Genomic DNA, 23,705 nt, shown 5'->3' on the forward strand with positions numbered 1-23,705 from the left:
CAAGCTACATTCCCCTAATAGAAAAATGGATAAAGGATGAGATTGCAGCAGTTCAATCACATCTTCTTTATTTTAAATATTTATTTATTTTAGAGGGAGAGAGAGAGAGAAAGAGCACAAGGGAGGAGGAAAGGGAAAGAATCTTCAAGCAGACTCCCCACTGAGCGGGGAACTCAATATGGGCTCGATCTCATGAGCCATGGAATCACGACCTGAGTGAAACCAAGAGCCAGTTGGTTAATTGACTTAGCCACCTAGGCACTCCCAGGCTCCACTTCTGATTCTAGTTCTTTGGCTGTTTCCACCATATCAACAGTTCTGTCCTTCACTGAAGTCTTGACCCCTCCAGGTCATCCGTGATGATCAGAATGAATTTTTCTTCTAAACTCCCATTAATGTTGACATTTTGGCCTCTTTCCAGGAGTTACAAATGTTCTTAATGACATCTAAAATGGTGAATCCCTTCCAGAAGATTTTCAATTCATTGTGCTCAGATTCATCAGAGGAATCACTATCTATAGCAGCTATAGCTTTATGAAACGTATTTCTTAAATAATAAGACTTGAAAAACAAAGTTACCCTTTGACCCATGGGCTGCATGGATTGTTGCAATGGATGTTGCGTCAGCAGGCATGAAAACAACATTAATGATGTTTTTCATCTCTGTTAGAGCTCTCGAGTGACCAGGAGTATTGTCAATGAGCAATCATATTTTGAAAGGAATCATTTTTTCTGAGCAGATCTCGACAGTGGGCTTAAAGTATTAAGTAAACCATGTCATAAACAGATGTGCCATCACCTAGGCTTAGTTGTTCCATGTATAGTGCACAGAGTAAAGCTAGCATAATTCTTAAGAGCCCTAGGATTTTTGGAATGGTAAATGAGCATTGGCTTCAACTTAAAGTCACCAGCTTCATTAGCTCCTAACAAGAAAGTAACCCTGTCCTTTGAAACTTTAAAACCAGGCATTGATTTTTCTTCTCTATCTATGAAAGTCCCATGGCATCTTCTTTTAATAGAAGGCTGTTTCACCTATATTGAAAATCTGTTGCTTGGTGTAGCCACCTTCATTGATTATCTTAGCTAGATCTTCTAAATAACTTGCTATAGCTTCTACATCATCGCTGTTTCACCTTGCAATTTTACATCTTGAAGATGACTTTTTTCCTTAAGTCTCATGAACCAACATCCCCAGCTTAAATTTTCTGTGGCTTCTTTGCCTCTTTCAGCCTTCACAGAACTGAAGAGAGTTAGAAACTTGCTCTGGATTAGGCTCTGGCTTAAGGCAGTGCTGTGACTTGTTTGATCTTCTATCTAGACCACTAGAACTTTCTCCATGTAAGCAGTAAGGTTGTTTCACTTTCTTATGATTTGTATGCTCACTGGAGTAGCACTTCTAAATTTCTTCAAGAACTTTTCCTTTTCATTCACAAGTTGGCCAACAGTTTGGTACAAGAGACTTAGCTTTGGGCCTATCTCATGTCTTCCTTTACTTCCAACATGTCTTCCTCACTAAGCTCAATCATTTCTAGCTTTTGACTTTCAGTTCACAGATCTCTAACTCCTCCTTCCGCTTGAACACTTAGAGGCCATTATAGGGCTATTAAATGACCTAATTCCCATAATGATGTGTCTCAGGGAATATGGAGGTCTGAGGAGAGAGTGACAGGGAAACAGCTGGTTGGTGGAACAATCCAGAACACACATATTTATTCAATTCACCATCTGATATAGAGGCGGTTTGTGATACCCCAAAACAATTCGAATGGTAACGTCAAAGATCACTATCAAGAGGACCATAACAAATATAATAATGACGAAAAATATGAAATACTGCTAGAATTACCAAAACGTGACACACAGATACAAAATGAGCAAATGTGGGAAAAATTGTACTGATAGACTTGCTCAGTACAGTGTTGCCATAAATCTTTAAATTGTAAAAATAAAAAAAAAGCAATACCTGCAAAGTGCAATGAAGTGAAGAAGAATAAAATGAGGTGTATTGTTCAATATGTGAAAGAACTGTTTTGACATCAAGTAGGATGATGGCTGTTCCTTATTTCCTTTGCCTTGTTACAGAATAGTATTCCATCTCATCACCTGTATTTTTGCCTTTGAATCATGGATCCTTAGTATCTCCCAAGGCCTTAGAGTTAAAAGACAGGTTTCTACTTCCTTTCAATGAAAATAAAATTTTAAATACACTCTTATTCTTCAGTGTTTTAGGTCTTTTAATAAAACAAACTAAAAGGGCGCCTGGGTGGCTCAGTGGGTTAAAGCCTCTGCCTTCTGCTGGGGTCATGATCCCAGGATCCTGGGATGGAGCCCTGCATCCATCCGTGCTCTCTTCTCTGCGGGGAGTCTGCTCCCTCCTGCCTCTCTATCTGCTTCTGAGCTCTGTCAAATAAATAAATAAAATCTTAAAAAATAAATAAATAAATAAATAAACTAAATTATCCTTGTTTCTTATTTCATGAAGAACAAATGGTTTCTCTTGCCAGGGTCCACTCTAGAACCTCAAATTATTGACTAGTTAAAATAGAAGATATGGAACCCTCTAGATTAAAAGAAGAAAGATAAAGGGCCCATAGACATAAATCCCTTACTCTTTCATATAAATGGAGGCTTATATGCCACCTGCTTTCATGTGAGTTATTGCATATCGTTTGTCAAGAGAAAGCATAATGCTTCAATAGTGTAAATTATTTTCCATAAAATATGTCTCTGTATATGCCTATATAGACCTAGGTAGAAAATTAAAAGGATATGTAGAAAATTTTCAGAATGTAAAATAATGCACAATTTCAAATAATCTTGTATTGTTACCATACACTAGAAAGAACAGATTATCGTGTTTGTTTTTGTTTTTGTTTTTGTTTTTGTTTTTAAAAGCCTTTTCCTGAGTCCTGTGACTGAATTTCGCGTCACGGTAGAATACTTGGGGAAGGCTAACTGGGCTAACTGAAGATTTCTGGAGCTGATACCTCATCTGGTTTCAAACACTAAGTAAACCAGCCTAAGTAAGCCGGCATTCCACATCAAGGAGACACCAACGGGACTGTGTGTTTTTGTTTTGATAAATCAAGCAAACAGCTCTTGTGTTCCATGTACGATGCCTTTCACTTGCAGTAACGTAATCATCTTTCATCATTTAGTAAATACATATTGAGCGTCTACAATTTGCCAGGCTGTGATGCTGCCGGGAAGAAAACACCAACCCGGTTCCTGTGGTGCTTACACTAAGGGGAGATACTGCCTATGTACCCAAAAAAAATCTAGCCACATAACCTAAATCTGTAAAACCTGGCTTGGGGAAACGGAAGACCATGCACGCCCTTGGAGCGGCTGGAGGTCCTAAGCCGGTCGGCAGCCGGCGGCGACAAAAGAAGGAGACCGGCCCCGCGTCGCCGGAAGAGGCGCGCGGCAGTGACGCGCCACTGCTCCCATACGAGCCGCGCGCCGCTGTGACGCGCAGGCCTCGCCCCCTGCTCCCCTCGGAGCGCGCCCGCCCCCGCGAGCCAAGTGCGCAGACTCGTCCGCCCGGCTCCGGTTCTGTCGGGACGCTGCCGAGCCCGCGACGTCGCCTCCCGGTGAGTTTCTGAGGGGGCCGCCAGGCCTTGTCCTTCCGCAGTGGCCGCGCGGGCAGCAGGGCGCTGCAGCCGCAGTCCCGGCCGCGCTGTTTGGTAAACAGAAGCCCCAGCGTGCCCGGAGCGTGCAACCCCTCGCTCGGCCCGGCCAGCCCCGGGCGTGAACCGAGCTGACGGAGGATGGCAGCCTCCGGGGTGGAGAAGAGCAGCAAGAAGAAGACCGAGAAGAAACTTGCTGCTCGAGAAGAAGCTAAATTGTTGGCGGGCTTCATGGGCGTCATGAATAACATGCGGAAACAGGTACCGCCTTTGTGGGAGTGACGGACGCCATGGGGGAGGGGGTCCGGGACTCGCGCCCCTGGCTCCCTGGGCAGAAACCGCGCCGGGCGGGGTCGCGGCTCTCTTCCTTGGCCCTCGCCCTTCCTTCCATTTTCGCACGCCGGCCGAGCTGCTGTTGAGTCGAGGGTCGCTTTAAACCGTTCTCGAGCCGCAGCGTCTCCTCGTCTGCGGATGCTGTGGCTCCCAAGTCCCACTCCTGGGAGACTCCCCCGGCTGGCATTCGGCGTCGCGTATCGGTTGTGTAACAGCTCTGCCCTAGTTATCTCTTTGTGAGGCGAGGATCCCTCCATTGGCGAGCCGCTCAGGTGTCGTGAGATTTTGTGCGGAGAAGCCCATTGGCACAGCCCAACCCGAAGCCCCCAAAGGGAAAGGCACAGCTGGCCTGAAATCAGCTCCTCTTAAATAAGGATCCCCGCCCCTCCTCTGTGTTAACCGGGAGGAGCTAGTTGGAGACAAATTCTCCTGTACGTGTTAATTTCGAGCAGAAACAGTCACCGATAATACCGCGCAGTCTTTTAAGGCCCCTGTGCGCCTCTGTGATTAAGAGCAGCTCTTTGTTCTGTCTTTGATGTGTGGCGCATTAATGAAAGTCTTCACGTCTGCGAAAGGTGGGTTATGAAAAGAATGGATTTTAACACGGAGAATGTGCACTAGAGATGTTTTCTGTTTTGTTTGTTTTTTAAATTCCATGACCTCTTATACCAAAGGGCGTAGGAAAGTCACTTGATTAATTTTTTTTATTCCGTAAGCCTTATTTCTAAAAAATGCGCATCTAAGGAGATGCGGGAATGTTTCTGTTTTGTAACCGTGGTTCTGTTTTTAGAGAAGACAAAAGGATGTGCCTATGAATAATAGCAAAACCTCATTTGCTTACTTAGTGGTTCTCATGAGAATATGGAAAACAGGACAGGAATCTAAGATTTATATGAAGATACTAGCTTCTGGTTTCTTTAAGCAAACTCTGACTGCGGGGATCTTGTCTTTGTTCATCAGCTCCTGGCATGGTGCATGAATGCAGTAGATATCTGTCCAAATGCCTTTAAATCTTTCAGGCTTTTGTGCCGAAGTAGCTGTGAACGTCTGAATTCAGTATTGTGTGTAACTTACTTTCATTTATCTATTTTCATGTATACATTCAAGTGCCTTTTTTGTTAACCTTTTTATATTTATAACACCAGTGACTTCATATTACTGGTGCATTTATTTAACAAGTGTCTGCTTGTAAAGGGTGAATACCATTCACCAGTGCTCAAATTTGTTTCCAACAACCCTCCCACTCCCCCCAGATACGTGGTTTTGTCTATCCACACCAGCATGGTGAAGCATTGCCTCATTCCTTATGGAGATAGGGTGCAACTAGGTTGCAGCATCAGTTGTTTACTTGAAAAAGAGGGGGTTTTCTGAAACTATGTTTAGCTCTTTGGGTTTAAAAATTGATTCATATCTGGTTCTTAGACTTAGCTTTAGACTACATTAACTTCTGTTTATTTTATTTTTTTTTTTAAAGATTTTATTTATTTATTTATTTGACAGAGAGAGATCACAAGTAGACGGAGAGGCAGGCAGAGAGAGAGAGAGAGAGGGAAGCAGGCTTCTTGCTGAGCAGAGAGCCCGATGTGGGACTCGATCCCAGGACCCCGAGATCATGACCTGAGCCGGAGGCAGCGGCTTAACCCACTGAGCCACCCAGGCGCCCCCTTAACTTCTGTTTATTTACTGTTAAGCTAGAAATAAAGTTACTGAAAAATCAGGATTCTGTTACTGTTACTTAGTAGGAAGGGGAAAATAGATACTGGGTGGAACAGCTAGGGATCTCTTCCACCGTGGTTAACTGACATTAATATGTTGGATTCTCTCTTTGTCAATGGCTTTACATGTTATTCGGGTATTCTCCAATAGAACTTCTACCAACTTCATGGAGTCCCGCAGCTTTTTCAAGATGTGCAGTTTCAGTCGGTGGTTGATTTACATTGTACTTGTATTGTTCTGTTTAACATTTGTACCGCAAGAGACACTCACCAAGAATGACTGACAAGGGCAGTTGATGGGAATTGGCAGAAACAAATTGGTCTGAGCCAGAAGAATGTTTGAGTGGGAACCAGTTTTTTAAATGTTCTTGTCCTTTAGTGAATATTATGCTGTGACTATTTTTGCTTCCCCATATGACCTCATTACTTTGGGAATCAAAATAATGTGTGCCTCAATGACAAGGACCCTTCTGTACATACCCAGGAACATTCTTACAGGAAGTTGAGAACATGGCAAAATTAGGATATCTGAATTCCAGTTCCTGCTCTACCATTAATTAGTTTTGTGATCTTAGATAAATATGATTTAGGTCATTTCATCTCTCGGTAGCCTGGCAGCCAACTCTATACATAGTGGCCGGTGGGGGTTCTTCAGAGCCAGCAGCCTCAGCTTCTTATGGAGCCTTTTCCTTCATCATCCTTGCAGTCATTTTTAGCCTTTTGTTTTTAAAGTAAACTTTCCAATGAAATATAGGAATCCCTGAAAGGATACAAATCATAAACATGTAGCTCAATGAATTATTGCAAAATAAACATATCACCACCAACAAGAAATAGAACATGAAGAGCATACTAGAGGTCCCCCTTTACATTCTTCTCAATCACTACCCACCTTCCAAAGGTAACCAGTGTTTTAACTTCTATCATCATAGATTTGTTTTTTCCTGTCTTAGAACTTATATAAATGGAATTATACGGTATATAATCTTGGGTTTTGGTTTCTGAAAGCTAACATTGTTTTTGTGATATTTATTATGTGGTTCTGTGTAGCTCTAGTACATCCTCATTGTATTTAGTATTCCATTGTATAAATATATGACAATTTATTCTATCATTATGGACATTTGAGTTATTTCTCGTTTAGCACTATGAAGAATCGTACTACTTATTTTTTTTAAGATTTTATTTATTTGTCAGTGAGGGAGCACAGGCAGAGAGAGCAGCAGGCAGAGCGAAAATTAGGCTCCCTGTGTAGCAAGGATCCTGATACGGGACCGGATTACAGGACCCTGAGATCGCAACCTGCGCTGAAGGCAGACACTTAACCAACTGAGCCACCCAGGCATCCCAGGATATACTACTTTGAACATTTTTGTATATTTTGCTCATGTCATTAGTTATGATACACTCAGCTTTAATAGATACTGTTATTTAGTTTCCAAGGCTGTGCCAGTTTACACTTATGCCAGCTGTGTATTAGTTTTTTACTCTACATCCTTATCAACACTCAGTATTGTCAGTCTTTATAATGTTAGTCATTCTAGTGGGTGTATAGTAGCATCTTATTTAATTAGGTTGAGCACCTTTTTATTTCCTTATTTTTATTTCTTTAACTTTTTGTTTAGATTAATTTTATTAATTTTATTACCTGATAAACAACAGAAGAGCTCTGCAAAGTAGGGCTAGGTCATAGTCACTACTTTTCATACCTAATTGCTTTGGCTCTTGTGTTAATGAAGTCTAGGAGACCCTTAAGGGTCAGGAGACTCAGGAAACCTTCCTGAGTACCACTACAGTTTACAGTTGCCTCATGTTAAGTGAATTAAAGCATAATTAGAATTTAAAAGCTTATGTTAAAGCCCTATTGAGAATTATGTGAGAGAACAAAAAAGCTGATTTAAGGATTGGATGCTGAGCAGTCAGCTGGGCTTACTAAGTAAAATGACTCAACTTCTGTACACTCAACTCTTCAAGATTGTAAATTACTAGTAGTCATTAATCTTTACACGGTCTGTTGTGAATAATCTAAACCTTCTGCCTTAAATTCTCAATAATAGAAACAATTCTTGAGCATTTATTTTCAACCAGCCATTCTGCAATGTGTTTTACATGCTTTGTCTCATTTGTTTCCCCCAACAGCTCCCATTGACAACTCCCATCCTCCAGACCTTCCTATTTTTAACTCTCCACTGTCTTCTTCTTTCTGTCCACTTAGGAGTTAATCATCTCTCTCTTCACTCCCTTTCCAATGCCCCAGGCTTTCATGACCTTCCATCCTTTTTTCCCATCCATCTGATAAAAAGCATCGATGACTGTTTACCTTTTTTGTGCAAGGTTTCTAAGCACAGCTGGAAAATATCCCATTACTGGGCAGTTCTTTGCCAGGTAAGTCCTGTTTTCCTCTACAATGAGTCCTCTCTCAGTATCTATACTTTCAGTATATCACCCCTTTTTGATACCATAAATAAATAGAAGACATTATTTTAGAACTGTCTAACTTTTAAATTTCCACCACGAAATCTATATACTTATTTGACAGTTCTTAATTTTTGTTACAGTGAAGGAGCTGCCTCTTTCCATCTAAAGCCAATACTTTCACTTGGGCTTTGGCTCCCTCAATTAGCCTAGTCAGTAAAGTTATACTGTTGGTTATTCCATCTCTGTTGAGCATCTTTAACTTCTCCTTCTCTACCAGAGTCTAGCATTTAGGCATGTTTTAACTTCTCTAGTTTTTAAATTAACCATCCAGTCCAGTCTACCCATTCTTAGTTTCAATATTCCTCTATAAATAATACCTCTCTTCCCCCTGTTAAAGCCAAAGGGTGGGTAGATTCACTGCCCCACCCCCCTTTTTGGCTCACTATTGACTTACTTCTCTAGCTCAATTTGGCTTTCTGACTCCTCCATTTGGATGAATACTTACTGAGACCCACTGTATGCTAGGCATTTTGCTAGATTCTATAGTTGCAGTGATGAGCAAAATTAGACAGTCCGTGCTCAGGTTTTAGTCTAGTAGGAGAGTGAGACATGAGTCAAGCAGTCACACAAAAGAAATGTAAAATTGCAACAGTGGTAGGTATTATTAAAGAGAAGAATGTGATACTGTGAGGGGTTGGATGATTTGACCATCAAATCAGGAAGATTTCCCCAAGGAACTGGTAAATGAATGGAGAGTTGAAATAAGAGTACATGTTAATTAGGCACCTTAAGGTAGAGCCTCTTAGGTAGATGGAACAACAGATGCAGAGGCCCTGATTCAGAGACCTACTTACCATAGAGTGGCAAGTGCAGGAGGCTGATTAAAGACCAGTGTGGCTGGAGCACCAAACATTAGGGGGAGGATGGTGTAAGATGAAACTGGAAAAGTAGCTAGAGACCTGCCCATGCAGAGTCTCCTAAGTCAAGTTAGGGGGATTTGCCTTTATTCTAAAACTCCAGATCTGTGTTGTGCAAGTGAGAGAAGGAGGGAGACAGATGGACGTCAGATTATCTTGAGTAAGATAGGAGACAATTGAAACAGTCATTGGAGAAATTTGGCCCTGAAGGAAGTAGGGAAGTCAAATGAAGTTCGTTTGGTTTTATTTGTTTAAATTGGAGAGATGTAAGTGTGCTTAAAAACTGGAAGGGAAAAATTCACTCGGTATGCAAAGAGCTCAGATGTCCACTGACAGATGAATGAATAAAGAAGATGTGAGATATATAATGATATGTGACGTATATATAATGTAATGGAATATTACTTAACCATCAAAAAGAATGAAATCTTGCCATTTGCAATGACATGGATGGAACTAGAGGGTATTATGCTAAGCAAAATAAGTCAATCAGAGAAAGACAAATACCATATGATTTCACTTACATGTGGAATTTAAGAAACAGTTGAACATAAGTGAAGGGAAGGAAAAATAAGATGAAAACAGGGAAGCAAACCATAAGAGGTTCTTAACTATAGGAAACAAATTGAGGGTTGCTTCAGGGGAGGTGGGGATGGGATAATTGGATGATGGGCATTAAGGAGGGCACTTGAAGTAATGAGCACTGGGTGTTGTATGCGCTGATGAGTCACTAAATTCTAACGCTGAAACTGATAATACAGTATATGTTATTTCAGTTGAATTTAAATTTAAAAATTTTAAAAAGAATTCATTTGAGGTGTAGCACTTGAATGTATATGAGACAGAATGGATAATTGATAGATGATTCCTGAGATGAGATCTAAAGTAAAAGTAATTAATCTCTCTCGGGAGAAGGACAGTTTCTCTTCTGTAAGAGTGGGAAGGAAGAGAGGTGGGTATATAGGTGTGTTTGGAATCAAGAGAATAAAGGAGTTTCTGTCCAGAGGCCTTTGTTCTCTCTGAAAGTGGTAGATGAGATCATCCACTAGAATGAAGGAGGAAAATGAAGCTAGAAGTCGAGGCAAGTAATTTTTGTTAAGAGTAGAATTGGTAGGATTGCTGCCAGTATTTTTGAAGGTTTTTTGAGGTTTATTATCATAGATTTGTAAGGAATATTTATTCTTAACCAGGGTTTCAAAGCCCTGTCTGATGTGATCCCAATCTGTTTCAGTCAGATTTCATACCATTCTTCTCTTAGCCATTTCACTCCAGGCACCTGTCTCCCTTCAGAGCCTGAAATGTACCAATGCCTTTTAACTCTCTTTCTCTCCTATTCATGCTTCAGTTCTTACTTTAATGCCACTTCCTTCCCGAATGCCCTACATTATGTTAAGGACCTCTGTTATTATATACTCCAGTCCTTTGGTTCACACACTGATCATCTCTGTAAAGGCAAGAAAGACTTAATGTATGTCTTTGCTACTAGGCTCTAAGCTTCATGAAGGCAGGGACACTGCCTTACTCAGTGCTGTATTGCTAACATCTACAACATAGGTGCTCAGATATTTGTTAAGTAAATAGTTGATGTCATGGTATGGTTGATAACACCTAGAGGTTGAGGGCAGAGTAAGAAGAAAAGTGGACAGAGGATGAAACTCGGGGAGCACCAACATTTTAAAGGATAGGAAGAAAAGTGCATTGGAGATTAAGGTATAGAAGGAAGAAAGACAGCAGGGACTAAAGTCATTGAAACTAAGATACAAGTTACAAAGAAGAGACAGTCAGGAGTATCAAATGTAGTGAGGAGGCCAAAAAAGATAAAGTGTCCCTTGGATTTAAAAATTGGTGGTTTTAGCAAGTTAAGTTTTAATGGAGAGGTGGGGGAGGGGGCAGACTTTAGAGGACAAAGGAAGGACAAAGTGATGAGTACATACGTGGAGAGGGACCTGTCTTCTGTATGGCCCAAGCTTTTCAGGATGGGATTAATATTCTTCAAACTCCAGTAGTATATACCAAAAGAATACAAAAATACTAATTCAGAGGGATACATGCACCCCAACATTTATAGCATTATTATCTGCAGTAGCCAAACTACAGAAACAACCCAAGTGCCTATTGACTGATGAGTGGATAAAGAAGATGTGTGTATACACACACACACACACGGAATATTACCCAGCCATTAAAAGAGAGAAATCTTGGCATTTACAACAACTTGGGTGGAGCTAGAGAGTATTATTTAAGCAAAATAATTAAGTCAGAGAAAGACAAATACCATATGATTTCTACTCATTCATGGAATTTAAGAAACAAAGTAAATGAGTGGAGGGGAAAGGGGGGGTGCAAACCAAGAAACAGGCTCTTAATTATAGAGACCAAACTGATATTACCAGAAGGAAGGTGGGGGGAGTGGGTTAAATAGGTGATGGGGATTAAAAGGGGGCACTTGTGATGAGCACCAGGTGATGTATGGAAATGTTGAATCATTATATTGTACATTCAAACTAATATTACATGGTGTGTTAACTAACTAGAATTTAAATAAAAACTAAAAACGTATGTGTATCTCCACATTAAAAAAAATAAACTCCAAAATAAATAAATAAATAAATAAATAAACTCCAGTAGTATAAAGTGCATGCTGCCATCATGACACTTACCCCATGTGTGTTGAATGAACCACAGAAGTGTATCTTAAGGGAGACCTGATTGTATTAAAATTCCCTTCTGAAGAGGAGAAAGACAGTCAAGATTTGGGAGATGCAAGAACCATGCCAACCCCAAAGCCCTCTAGCCTTTGTCTGGGACACTGCCTTCATTGGACTTCAGCTCTGACTACCATTAACCTGTTGCAGAGTTTCAAATTCTGGATAGAGAGTATCTGATAGACCTAGCTTGGGTTGAGTGCTAAACCTTTGAATCAGTTATATATGCTAAGGAGAACAAGGTCTTGTAGCACAAACATGATCTTGAAAGGCTCATTATGTACTGAGACCATTTCCTGAGAGGGGAGAATTATAAGTCAGTTAGCTACTCCAGTGAACATTTACTACAAAGATTCATATTGTTGGGGTGCCTGGGTGGTTCAGTGGGTTAAGCCTCTGCTTTCAGCTCAGGTCATGATCTCAGGATCCTGGGATCGAGCTCAGCAGGGAGCCTGCTTCCCCATCTCTCTCTGCCTGACTCCCTGCCTGCTTGTGATCTCTATCAAATAAATAAATAAAAAGTTTTAAAAAAATTCATGTCATTGAAATAGCCAGCATATGAAATATTTTAGTACATAATAATATAGCATACAATTTAGTTTCATTCTGTTAAACTGTCAAAAATGTGGTTGATTAATATTTAAGAGAGACAGTCTTAAGAATATGCCATCTATGCTAAATACAGTAAATTCTATACTTAATGTAAGGTTAACATGCTGGAAAATGGTGTGCCAGGATTAAATGAGTTCATTTTGCACTTAAGTTGAATCACAATTTAATATTATACTGTAAACTTTTATCATGAAAAATTATTCTAGAGTGGTTTATGGGGCACCTGGGTGGTTCAGTTGGTTAAGTGTCTGCCTTCAGCTCAGGTCATGATCCCAGGGTCCTGGGATTGAGCCCCCCTTCGGGCTTCCTGTAAAGTAGGAAACCTGCTTCTCCCTCTCCTTCTGCCTCCTGCTCCTGTGCTTATGCGCACGCGTGCGCACTCTTTCTCTCTCTCTCTCTATCAAATAAAATATTTTTTAAAAATAAAGTGGCTTTGTATCTTCTATAAAATTTCTTTTAGTACTGTTGCCTTTAGTCACTCATTGCTGTGGGAAACAGTATGCAATAGCAGAAATAACATGGATTTTGGAGTCAAACAGATCTGGGTTTGAATCCTAGTTCTGTCTTCTTACTAATTGTGTGACATTGGGCAAGTCACAACTTCTTTAGACTTTTATGTTTGTATGTGCACAACAATGACCATAATATTATATTGACCTACCTTACTGATGTAGGGGATAGTGAGACAGAAAGTGAAAACTTTTTTTTTTTTAAGATTTTATTTATTTATTTGACAGAGAGAGATCACAAGTAGGCAGAGAGGCAGGCAGAGAGAGAGGAGGAAGCAGACTCCCCGCTGAGCAGAGAGCCCAATGCGGGCTCGATCCCAGGACTCTGGGATCATGATCTGAGCCAAAGGCAGAGGCTTTAACCCACTGAGCCACCCAGGCGCCCCGCATCAGGCTCTCTGCTCAGCGAGGAGCCTGCTTCCCCCTCTCTCTCTGCCTGCCTGCTTGTGATCTCTCTCTCTCTGTCAAATAAAATCTTAAAAAAAAAAAGTAAATAAGTGACTCTTAGCTTCCATATTGCCCTCTTACCAACATAGTTCATAAAGAGGAATTTTTCCAGAAATGGGAGCTTGGGGTTCTAATAGGCAGGAAATTGGATGCTAGATTGCCAGAATCCATTAAAAAAAAAAGTCATCAGGTTTTTCACTTAACTATATCTGACTTCAAGATTACTTGGTGATAGGGCGCCTGGGTGGCTTAGTGGGTTAGGGCCTCTGCCTTTGGCTCAGGTCATGATCTCGGTCCTGGTATCGAGCCCCTCATTGGGCTCCCTGCTCACTGAGGAGCCTGCTTCCCTTCCTCTCTCTCTGCCCGCCTCTCTGCCTACTTGTGATCTCTGTCAAATAAATAAATAAAATCTTTAAAAAAGAAAAAAAGATTACTTGGTGATATCCATTCCTTCTATAGTCATTTCAAGATTCTGAGGCCTAATTCTTAATAGATTCTTTACATGATTATGGAGGGAAAAATTTCATAGTTAAAACTTAAATAAATATAAGAGCAAGGATGAAAATAAAAATAGAAGCCTCATTCATTGTTTATTATTTATTTGTTAATATTTTTATTATTCATAATTTCTTCTTTCACTGCCTATTCCTATTCTTTAGGACCTGCAGGTCAGGGTTCTTTATCTGATGGCATGACCTATTCCTTTATTCCTAGGTGTCTTGAACCTTTGGTCTTGCCTGTATAGGGTCACTTTAGTCTTTCATTAACATTTATTACTGGATTTAGTACCAGCAAGGGGCCTGGGATTTGGTTTTACAGTATTTATAAGCTGAGTAGTTAGCCTATTGCTGTTTGATGGATGCTGGCAGAAGACATGAGACTCCTAGGTTAGAGACAACAGATTTGATTAGTCACAGCACAGTATCATGAGCTTCCACATGTATGTGTCAGTTCCCCTTGTCCCACAAGTACTATGAGGGTGACCCACTGGGGCCCAGATGGGTGTTATACACACAGTGGGTTTGTGTCGTAGCTATGGATGAACACTGAGCTTAAGGAGTCTGTCATTTTATAGCAAACAGTAAGCAAGCCTATTCTTTACTCCTATAGGGAAGACTGTCTCATCCCTTATCGTTGCTTACTGCCAACATAACCCTGAGAAATGGCCCATGGCATGTCCAAGAAGATATGTAGGAATTCAAGAGAACCATAGAGGACTCTTCTCTCCCAACAACAAGAAGGTACCCAAGGGGATCCCCTGAGCTCCAGCTATCTTCTGTCCCATAGAGAAGAGAAACCTTTTTCTTTTTCCTTCAGATTCAGGCAGCTAACCAAATGTAATAACTTTTGTTCTTTCTACTCAGTGCGAGAAGAATGACTAAATACACAGGTTGTAGCCTTAACTTCTAATTCTGTAAAAATATTACTCTGTCACTTGTTTGAAGCATTCTTCTTTTGGGTCCTCATATCTTCAAACTAGCAGAATCCACCTTCAGAAGGACTGATTGGTGATATCAGAAGCAAAGCATTTGCGAGTGAATCGTTAAGCATGAGGGGAGCTTCTTCCATCCCTTGGTTGCTAGGCTAAGTCTGACTATATAGAAAGCGTTTTGTCTGTGTACATTTTTTTAAATGTTTATTTTTTTATTTTTTTAAAAGATTTTATTTATTCACTTGAAAGAGAGTACAAGCAGGGGGAGAGCAAAGGGAGAGGGAGAATAAGGCTCCCCACTGAGCAAGGACCCACCCCCCCCCAATGTGGGACTCAGCCTCAGGACCTGAAGATGATGACCTGAGCCAAACCATCTACCCCTTGTCTCTGTAAATTATGTGAAATCACATCACTTGAAAATGGATTTTGCCGCTTAAAAAGTTTGAAAACCACTGTTATAAGGCTTTTCCCTGAAAGGAAAAGGAGAATGGATATACATACACACACACACATTTATGTGTGTGTTGTGTGTGTGTTTGTCTCTCTCTGTCCATCTGTATGTGGTGTGGGGAACAGAGGGCAAAAGGGCTGGGGCTGGGAAAACATGTCTGACCTTCAGCCTCACCTAGGAGTAGGAGCTCATCTCTCTCCTACAAGTTTTGCCCAATGAGAGTGAAGTTATCTTAATCTGATTAAGCTAGAAGTCAAGACATTGTTTTATTAATGGTGCAGTTATTCTTTTGAGATGTACATCTACTAGGATCTCCATCAGCTAAGGAGACTAGGTAAAGTATGTCTTATAGTGGACTTTACAGATGGATTTGGGCCCAGCCATCTTTTATTCCCCACTATAGGACTTATGAATATGCAAATTCCAAAATTTAAATATTGGGGTATCCAGGTGTGGGTAGATTAGGATTATTACCAAGTACCCATCTATCAATAATGTGTCTTTTTAATATATATAATTTTTTAAAGATTTTGTTTATTTGAGGAAGAGAGTGCATGTGCTTGCCCATGAGCCTGGGGACAGGCCTGAGGAAGAAGCAGGCTCCATGCTGAGCGGGGAGCCCAGTACTGAGCTCCCAGGACCCCGGGTTCATGACCTGAGCCCAAGGCAGACACTTAATTGACTGAGCCACCCAGGCATCCCAGTAGTGTGTTTTATTATGTATTGTCTGGCTGTTAATCTTTATGTAAACTCCTTGATGAGAATCTCAGAAGGCTGAATAGTAGAATTCGGGCACCAAAGCCCCGTCCGAACTCCCAACAGAAAGTAACTGGACTGAGTAAATAAATAAGAATTTGTTTCCAGGTGTTTTGGGGTTTTTTTAGGTTTTCTGTTTGGTTTTTGTGGTTGTTGTTGTTGTTTTACCTGCACGGGGAGCATTTTGTTCTATCTTAAAGGTATTCTCTATCAATAACTGTTCTTCTGTGTATCCTCTGTAGACCAGCTTAGAAAGGTTATTTAAATTTTTTACTCCAGAAAGCTTTTATTTTTTTTATTTTTTATTTATTTTTTTTTTTAAGATTTTATTTATTTATTTGACAGAGAGAGATCACAAGCAGGCAGAGAGGCAGGCAGAGAGAGAGGAGGAAGCAGGCTCCCTGCTGAGCAGAGAGCCCGATGTGGGGCTCGATCCCAGGACCCTGAAATCATGACCTGAGCCGAAGGCAGCAGCTTAACCCACTGAGCCACCCAGGCGCCCCATCCAGAAAGCTTTTAAATGGGTCGATAATCTATTAACTCCAGATTGGAAATTCACTTCTATTTCCCATCCCAAATTTTTCTCAGCCAAGATTTCTTTCATGGCTCTCCGGATTATCTGCAGTGACCAACCAAGTGACAGCTTAAAACACTCCCATCTAATTACATATTAGAAATATGAAGTCCCCAAAATTTGACTCTTATGAACCCACTCATTATTAAATTCCCATATCTGTGATCTCCCTGTCAGTTAAAATTAAAGGCCCTTCCAAATATGTGCTCTCCCTTGTTTCTTACACTGCTCAGGCTCAGCCGGGAGGCATTAGCTTAAGTGTTTGGGCAGATTCTGGGAAGCCTTCTTCAGTAGCTGCTGACTGGGCTGTCTTTCATTGGAATATATTAAATTAGTTTAGCACCTCCAAAGATGAATTTCTCCAATTTCACGGTAGTTGGTGCCACGTGTTTTCAGAATGTTGAAGGGTTCCTAGGGGTCTTAAGATTAGCACAGCATCATCTCCACCCCCACAAACCCAAAAAGATACAAGCATCTCTACAATAAATAGTGCAGATGTTGACACCTTACTCTAAAATCCTAACCTACATTATTGTTCCCAGGCTAAAACAACAGAAACTTCAGTTTCTAGGGAACAGAGAATCTTCAAAGAAAACATAAAGATGTCTGGGCTTTTTGCTTGCACATGTTGCCAGTCTGTGTTTGCTATCTATAATTTGCAGACTCTAAACTCAGGTGAGAGGAATCACTTATCCAGAGGCTAATAGAACACTTTACCATATAGGGAAGGAATTTTCATCCACTCATAATAATACTTCACTGACATAGGATACCTTTGTTCTTGGAAAAATTTGCCAGGGGGATTTACCCAGCTTCCAGGTCTTCTAGAGTCTCCCTTTTTCCCGTTGTCTGTCCTGCACATTTAAATCATAATTTTTATTTCTCTTTTGAACCTTATGTTCTTGACAACCCAGTGCTGAAATAGTTGAGTTCTGTGTAATGACAAAGTATTTTCTTTTGAGAGAAGAATGATCCACATTTCTAGCAGGCAGTCGTGCGGAGCAGTTAGTGCCTTTGCGTTCTCTACAGTTCTGATCCAACTGGGTGTTCTTTATCCCTGTGTCCCCAGTATGATCCTATCCTGTGAAATTCCTTGTATCTACTACTAATCCTAACTCTTGGAGGGATCTTTTTTCCTTTCCATTTATCTCAGCTGGAGAATGACCTTTCACTGATTCTTCTAAAGCCTGTGGTCCCCATAGGGACTAACATGGCCTTTACAGTGTGCTTCTCAGGACCTTGCCTTTCCTCATTATTTGAGTCTTCCAGGCTTTGGAAACTCAGCGGTAGGAGACATATTCCTTTTTGTTACCTATTATGTGTCAAAATGGGCTATGACTCTTGTCTGTTCCTTTCAGGCATCCCCAACTGAGTTGTTAACCTGTTCAAGTTGAATCCTATCCTTTCTACATAGTATAGAGCTAACATTGTTTAGATTAGAATACCTTCCTTACTTTTCCTTGCCTTTTGATTTTGGGCCCAAATGTTTGTTTTGCTTCTTTTCTTTAGTGCCTTTCTTATAGACACTGTCACAGTGGAAATCAAGAGGTCCCGTGTGCTCAGGATTGATCAGCTGCTGCCAACCTTCATACCCTCAATAAAGTAATTCCAATTATGGACAGGTTCAGCCTCTCATTTAGGCTTGGATTATGTCTGGGTTGTTTGACTTCCCTTTAATGTGACCTAATACTCTCCCTTAGGGTCTTTTCTCCACAGACTTCCCAGATATGTTCCACTATAGTATGTAACATTCCTCTCTTCCCACCCATGTCGCCTTGCAAATTACATAATGGATGCACTGCTTTGTTGCTGATCTTCCTTTTCCAAAACTTTACAGATCTGTCCGAATTTAATGTAATCACCTGTTACAACTGTCTCAGTCTTTAAGGATAGTCCTCTCATTATGTGTTTGATTTCTTACCTTTAGCTTTAAGAAAGCTCTATGACAAAAATTTCTTCGATCTAGGCTTTTTCTGAGAACCATTTTAGTCTACTGCTGAACTTTGCTTTTCTTCCTTCATATATCTCTTTGGCTTATATCACCTTACTTGAATAAATAAGACTCTTTTTTTCTAGTCTCATCTTTTAAAGAGCAGTTAAAACAAACTGTATCTCCTTTGCCTTTTAAAGTTGTTTGACCTAACTTGCCATGTTTCCCTTAAGGAAGAAATCCCCCTTTTCCTCTATTAATCTGGGTATCTCACATTGTTTTTCTTTTACTTTCCTGTGTGCCTTACTGTGATTATGTATGTTTAAATCCAGTGCTATTTTTCTTGATTTTCTGAGCAGATAAGATTCCTAAGGCCTTCTTTTTCTTTTTTAAGATTTTATTTATTTATTTGACAGACAGAGATCACAAGCAGGCAGAGAGGCAGGCAGAGAGAGAGAGGAGGAAGCAGGCTCCCTGCCTAGCAAACAGCCCGATGTGGGGCTCAATCCCAGGACCCTGGGATCATGACCTGAGCTGAAGGCAGAGGCTTTAACCCACTGAGTCACCCAGGCACCCCTCCTAAGGCCTTTTTAATTTTTCTCTTAGTTTATTATGGCTTTGTTGAGGCTTTCTTAGTATCTCAATTGAAGAAGATGATTTACCCCCATATAATAAGGGCTCCATTTCCCTTTATCTTTTCAGTGATTTAAATCCATCACCCAACTATAGTTGAATCTACTACAGTCTACTCAGGGATTTATATCCAGGGCCAACTTGAAATCACGCTGGGCAGGACTGATTGCAGAACCTTGTTGACAAGCTACATAAATCCAAAGGTTAGTCATTCCTCAGTCCTCTTCTTGGGATATGATGAAGGATACAGTTTGGGAATAGAATTAGCTGCATGCCTCCTAGTAATGCCAGCACATATTGTTAAAAGTTAGAACCTTATACAGTGCTGTGGAGCTTACATGGAGACTACTGCCGTTTGCAGTCCTACCTGGCAAACACATAAAGAGAACAGGTCATTCTACCAACACTTGCCTGAAATGATTGCCTGTTTTGAAGTGAAATCTTTCCCAACCAAAGGACTAGTATCTGTAGGCACTAAAGCATCACCTAAGTTTCTCCTTGTCTTCAGTGCATTGAATGTCTCTGCATAATGGATTTCAGCAGCCCTCTTCCACTGTTGGTTCCAAACATTTGAGATGAGTTATGTTCCACTTTGGGGCAGACTTACAGAAGAAAATGAACCAGAAGCCCTAGCAGTGTGTGTGTGGTCAGTAACCTCTATTTTATTCTTGCTTATCCTATAGAACCTCTTCCACAAGTGACAGTGGAGAAAAGGATTGAACCTTCCTTCCCAGAACTTAACTTGCCCCAGAGAAGAGACACTATATTATGAGCGAGAAATCTGTTTCCCCTCAATGGGTAACAGTTATACTAATACCATTTTTTCAATTATCCATTCTCTTATCACTTTTTTTAAAATTAGTAGACTTTGCTTTTTAGAGTAGTTTTAGGTTTACCAAAAAATAGAGCAGAAAGTACAGTTTTCCATTTTCCCTCTCCCCTTCCCAGTTTCCCCTACTGTTAACATCTTGCTAACACAAGTATGATACATTTATTAAAATTGATGAGCCAGTATTTTGTTACATTATTATTGACTGCAGTTTACATTAAGGTTTATTCTCTGTGTTGTACATTCTGTGGATGTTGACAGTTGTGTGCTATAAATGTGTCCTGTTACAGTATCATAGGAAGTAGTTTCACTGCCCTGAACATTGCCTGTGCTCCACCTTCTGGCCACATTTTTGAAATAGTATCTTTATCATATATTAAATTCCTGTTTAATGTAGATCCCTTACATTTCTTACGTTTATTTCTCAACATTTAATTATTTTGTTGCTGCCATGCCAGGTTGTTGTGGTTTTTCCCCCTCATTTGTGTTTCTTTATGGCTTACTGCTAACATATAGGTTAGCTAATTGCTTTTTCATATTTATCTTATTTCTGTCTCGCCATCTTACTGACTTTTTTATTTAGTTCTATAAGTGTTAAGTTTATTTATCTTTATTTTCTTCCTGATTTTGTTACCTAAAAACCCAAGTTCAGCTGCTCATTGCTCAAAAGCCAATACTTAAGAGACCAATTTTGATTGGAAAGGAATATGACCTTTATCCAGAAGGCTGGCCACCTGGGGAGAAGGGAGACCTTTGTCTAAATACCAACGAGGTTTTTACCTGGCCCAAAGATTTTTAAAAGCACTTTAGGGCAGTTAATCAGTAAAAAGGGAGCACAGTGGTCTATAACACTTCTTGACTGTGTGCAGACTCGATGGTACCAGCTACAGACAGACATTATAGCAGTACTTGAAGGTTGCATATTGGTGCTCTGGTTCCCATACAAAGAAAGGTTTGGTTCATCAAGAGGGCTACAGGTGCTTGCTAAACTTAAAGATTGATAAGTTGTCTGGGGCAGAGACAATTTTCAATTTGGCTAAAATTTTCAGAACAATAATTGATTAATAGTAGTAACAGCATATGTGTCTCTGTTTCAAACTTAAATGAGAATGCTTCTTTTGTGTCACCATTAAATGTGATGTTTGCTTTTGAGTTGAATCACCTTCAGCGTACAGATATATCATTTACTTTATTAAAGAGTATACAAGGAAACGAATTTTTAATTTTGCCTTCTATTGAAGGTTTTCTATGTGAAGTTTTTCTCTTTTAACCTATGAATATCCTGAATTATGTTAAAGAATTACTGTTCTTGAATGCTCCTTGCATTCCTAGAACAATGTTTGACTAATAACCCTGCTGAATTCACTTTGCAGTTATTTGACAGATCTATAAGTAAGTCCCTAAAAGAAGAAAAAAGTGCACAAGTACAAAGAAAATGGGATTAAAACCACCACCTGGTAGTTAGAGAAAAAAGAAGACAGCAAGGAAGCATAATAAATTATGTAAAAGAATATGGCCTCTGTAAAATGAAACATGAGTTATCAGTAATAAATATGAAGGACCTAAATCCTACTAAAAGTAATTTTAGATGGTGAGAATTTCAGATTGTCACACAAATCTGTGCAATATATAAGAGACTAAAAATTCAAAAGCTGAAAATAACAAATATAAAGATAACAAATATAGGTGGATATAAACAGATTGCCAGGGTTTATGTATTTTTTTCTTGTTTTATCCAGTGAACATGTATTGTCCAAAGGGTAGTTTTTGTTTAAGTTTCTCTTCATTTCACATAGGACTTGTTACCTTTCATATTCTCCAGTGTAACCCAGATCTCTGTCTCTTCCCATTTTCTGTCTGCAGATAGACTCTTCCTGAGTGGAACCTCTTTCTTTAAGTCAGTCCCGTCTCTTTTTTTTTTTTTTTTTTTTTTTTTAAAGATTTTATTTATTTATTTGACAGAGAGAAATCACAAGTAAGCAGAGAGGCAGGCAGAGAGATAGGAGGAAGCAGGCTCCCCGCCGAGCAGAAAGCCCAACGTGGGGCTCGAACCCAGGACCTGGGATCATGACCTGAGCCGAAGGCAGTGGCCCAACCCACTGAGCCACCCAGGCGCCCCAGTCCCGTCTCTTTTGAAACCTGTTAGTCTACATAGTAGAGTCAGATGTACCATTTGGATACAAAAGGTTCCATCCATTCCTTCCATAACATTAATATCCGCTGGAGATTATTCTTAGCACTAAATTGCTGTGCAGAGAACGCTCTGATTTCTTTAACTTCCTAAAGTGCCTGTAAACCCATGCCACTAAAACTCATTATTACTGAGTATATATTTTGGAAAGGTTTTTCGCTGCCTTTCAGTATAGTTGTACATCTTCTGGAACTTCCTGTCAGCAGCCATAGACTCCTCCCTTATCTGACTTTCTTGTTCTTCTGTCCAAATTCTTTTTCTCCCTTCTTTCCTTCTTTTCTTTCCACCTTTTTTTCTCTTTCTTTCTCTTGAGCAACTAGATCAGCTTGTTTTGTGGTAAGCAAATAGTTGACCTGGTTTTGCTACCTGGTATTTTTGGGTATGGTATGTGGCAAAGTCACCTAAGAACTATGCCTATTCTGTACCTCCCCCACCAAATCAAAGGAAATAAAAATTGAAAAATTTGAGACACTGTTGGGATAACAATGGCTTTAACCATAAGTAATCTGAATATAATATCTAAGCAGTAGTCTGTAGGCCTTATAAAAAAAATCTTAACATAGCAGTAAAAGTGAAATATGTTCATCTTTTAGCCCACTATAAAATAAAAATAAAGCCCATTTCCTTTCTTGTACTGAGCATTACCATCTCACTTGGATTTTTATTCGTGGATTAATAAAGTAGAATATAGTGACTTACCTATCAGAAATTATAGTTTCTTTTTTTAAGATTTTATTTATTTGAGAGAGAGAGTAAGAGCACAAGCAGATGGGAGGGATGGGGGTGGAGGGAGAAGCAGACTCCCTGCTGAGCAGGGAGCCTGTTGTGGAACTCCAGCCCAGGACCCCGGGTCATAACCTGAGCCGAAAGCAGACACTTAACCAACTGAGATACCCAGGTGACCTGTATTAATAGTTTAGTAAATCCTTAAAATTTACAAAATGTGATAGAATTTTTTTTATTCTAAAAGTATTATTTGCCTCATATTCCCAGTGCTAAAAGAGTTCCTAACATATCACAATCTCCAGATTTTCTCTGAGACTAACCTGTACATTTGATCTTCAACTTCATTAAGAAATTGAAATTTTGTTTGACAATAAAGATATTCTTTCTCCTTGAAATTCATTTTAAGTGTCCCAGTAAACCTTAAATTTTTTCATTACTATTTATTTCTATAGCATTGTAAATATTTAATCTAACTCTGCCTTCTTTCGATAACCTAGAGTGACACCATTTTGGCCTTGGTCAAAAATCACAATTTAAAAAGCAGTTGCTATCCAGCTCCTATCAGACATACATTTGAGAGAAGTGTTACTAAGGAAAGAGTGCTAAGTGGTCATTGGGTTTGTCCAGTCTGCATTCTGAATTGTTTTTGTTTCAAGTTAAAGCTGTGTAAACTACTTTCTTGGGAAATACAGTGTGCACTTTGGGTCTTACCAAGTATAGATAATTTTTTAAAAACCCAGATTGCTATGTTTGAAAAACCACCAAGGACATTGCTCTTACTTCATTTAAAATCTCCATAAAATATCACCATGAGAAATACCTTACATTTTGTGTCAGAAAAAAATTGGTTTTTCTAAAGGATTAGTAGACTACTTTTTTAAGGGAAGCTCAGTGCCAT

The 23,705-nt window shown here is 39.8% G+C and overlaps 1 protein-coding gene across 4 annotated transcripts in view; it reads left to right on the forward strand.

Moving 5' to 3' along the window:
* Positions 1-3,501: 3,501 nt before the first annotated feature.
* Positions 3,502-23,705, forward strand: part of KLHL7 (kelch like family member 7) — a 65,805-nt gene continuing 45,601 nt past the window's right edge. The window contains exons 1-2 of one of the 4 annotated variants that reach the window (XM_047694762.1): positions 3,518-3,890; positions 19,131-19,264. Coding sequence is in view for 1 of the 4 variants with exons in the window: in XM_047694761.1 (XP_047550717.1) it covers positions 3,771-3,890 (120 nt within the window). In the remaining 3 variants the exon portion in view is untranslated. Of the gene's footprint in view, positions 3,891-19,130; positions 19,265-22,958; positions 22,980-23,705 lie in introns of those variants that run through there. The other 3 variants (XM_047694764.1, XM_047694761.1, XM_047694765.1) reach the window with 3 other exon arrangements.

This window comes from Lutra lutra, chromosome 11 (genome assembly GCF_902655055.1).
Source record: "Lutra lutra chromosome 11, mLutLut1.2, whole genome shotgun sequence".
Classification (NCBI taxonomy): Eukaryota; Metazoa; Chordata; class Mammalia; order Carnivora; family Mustelidae; genus Lutra; species Lutra lutra.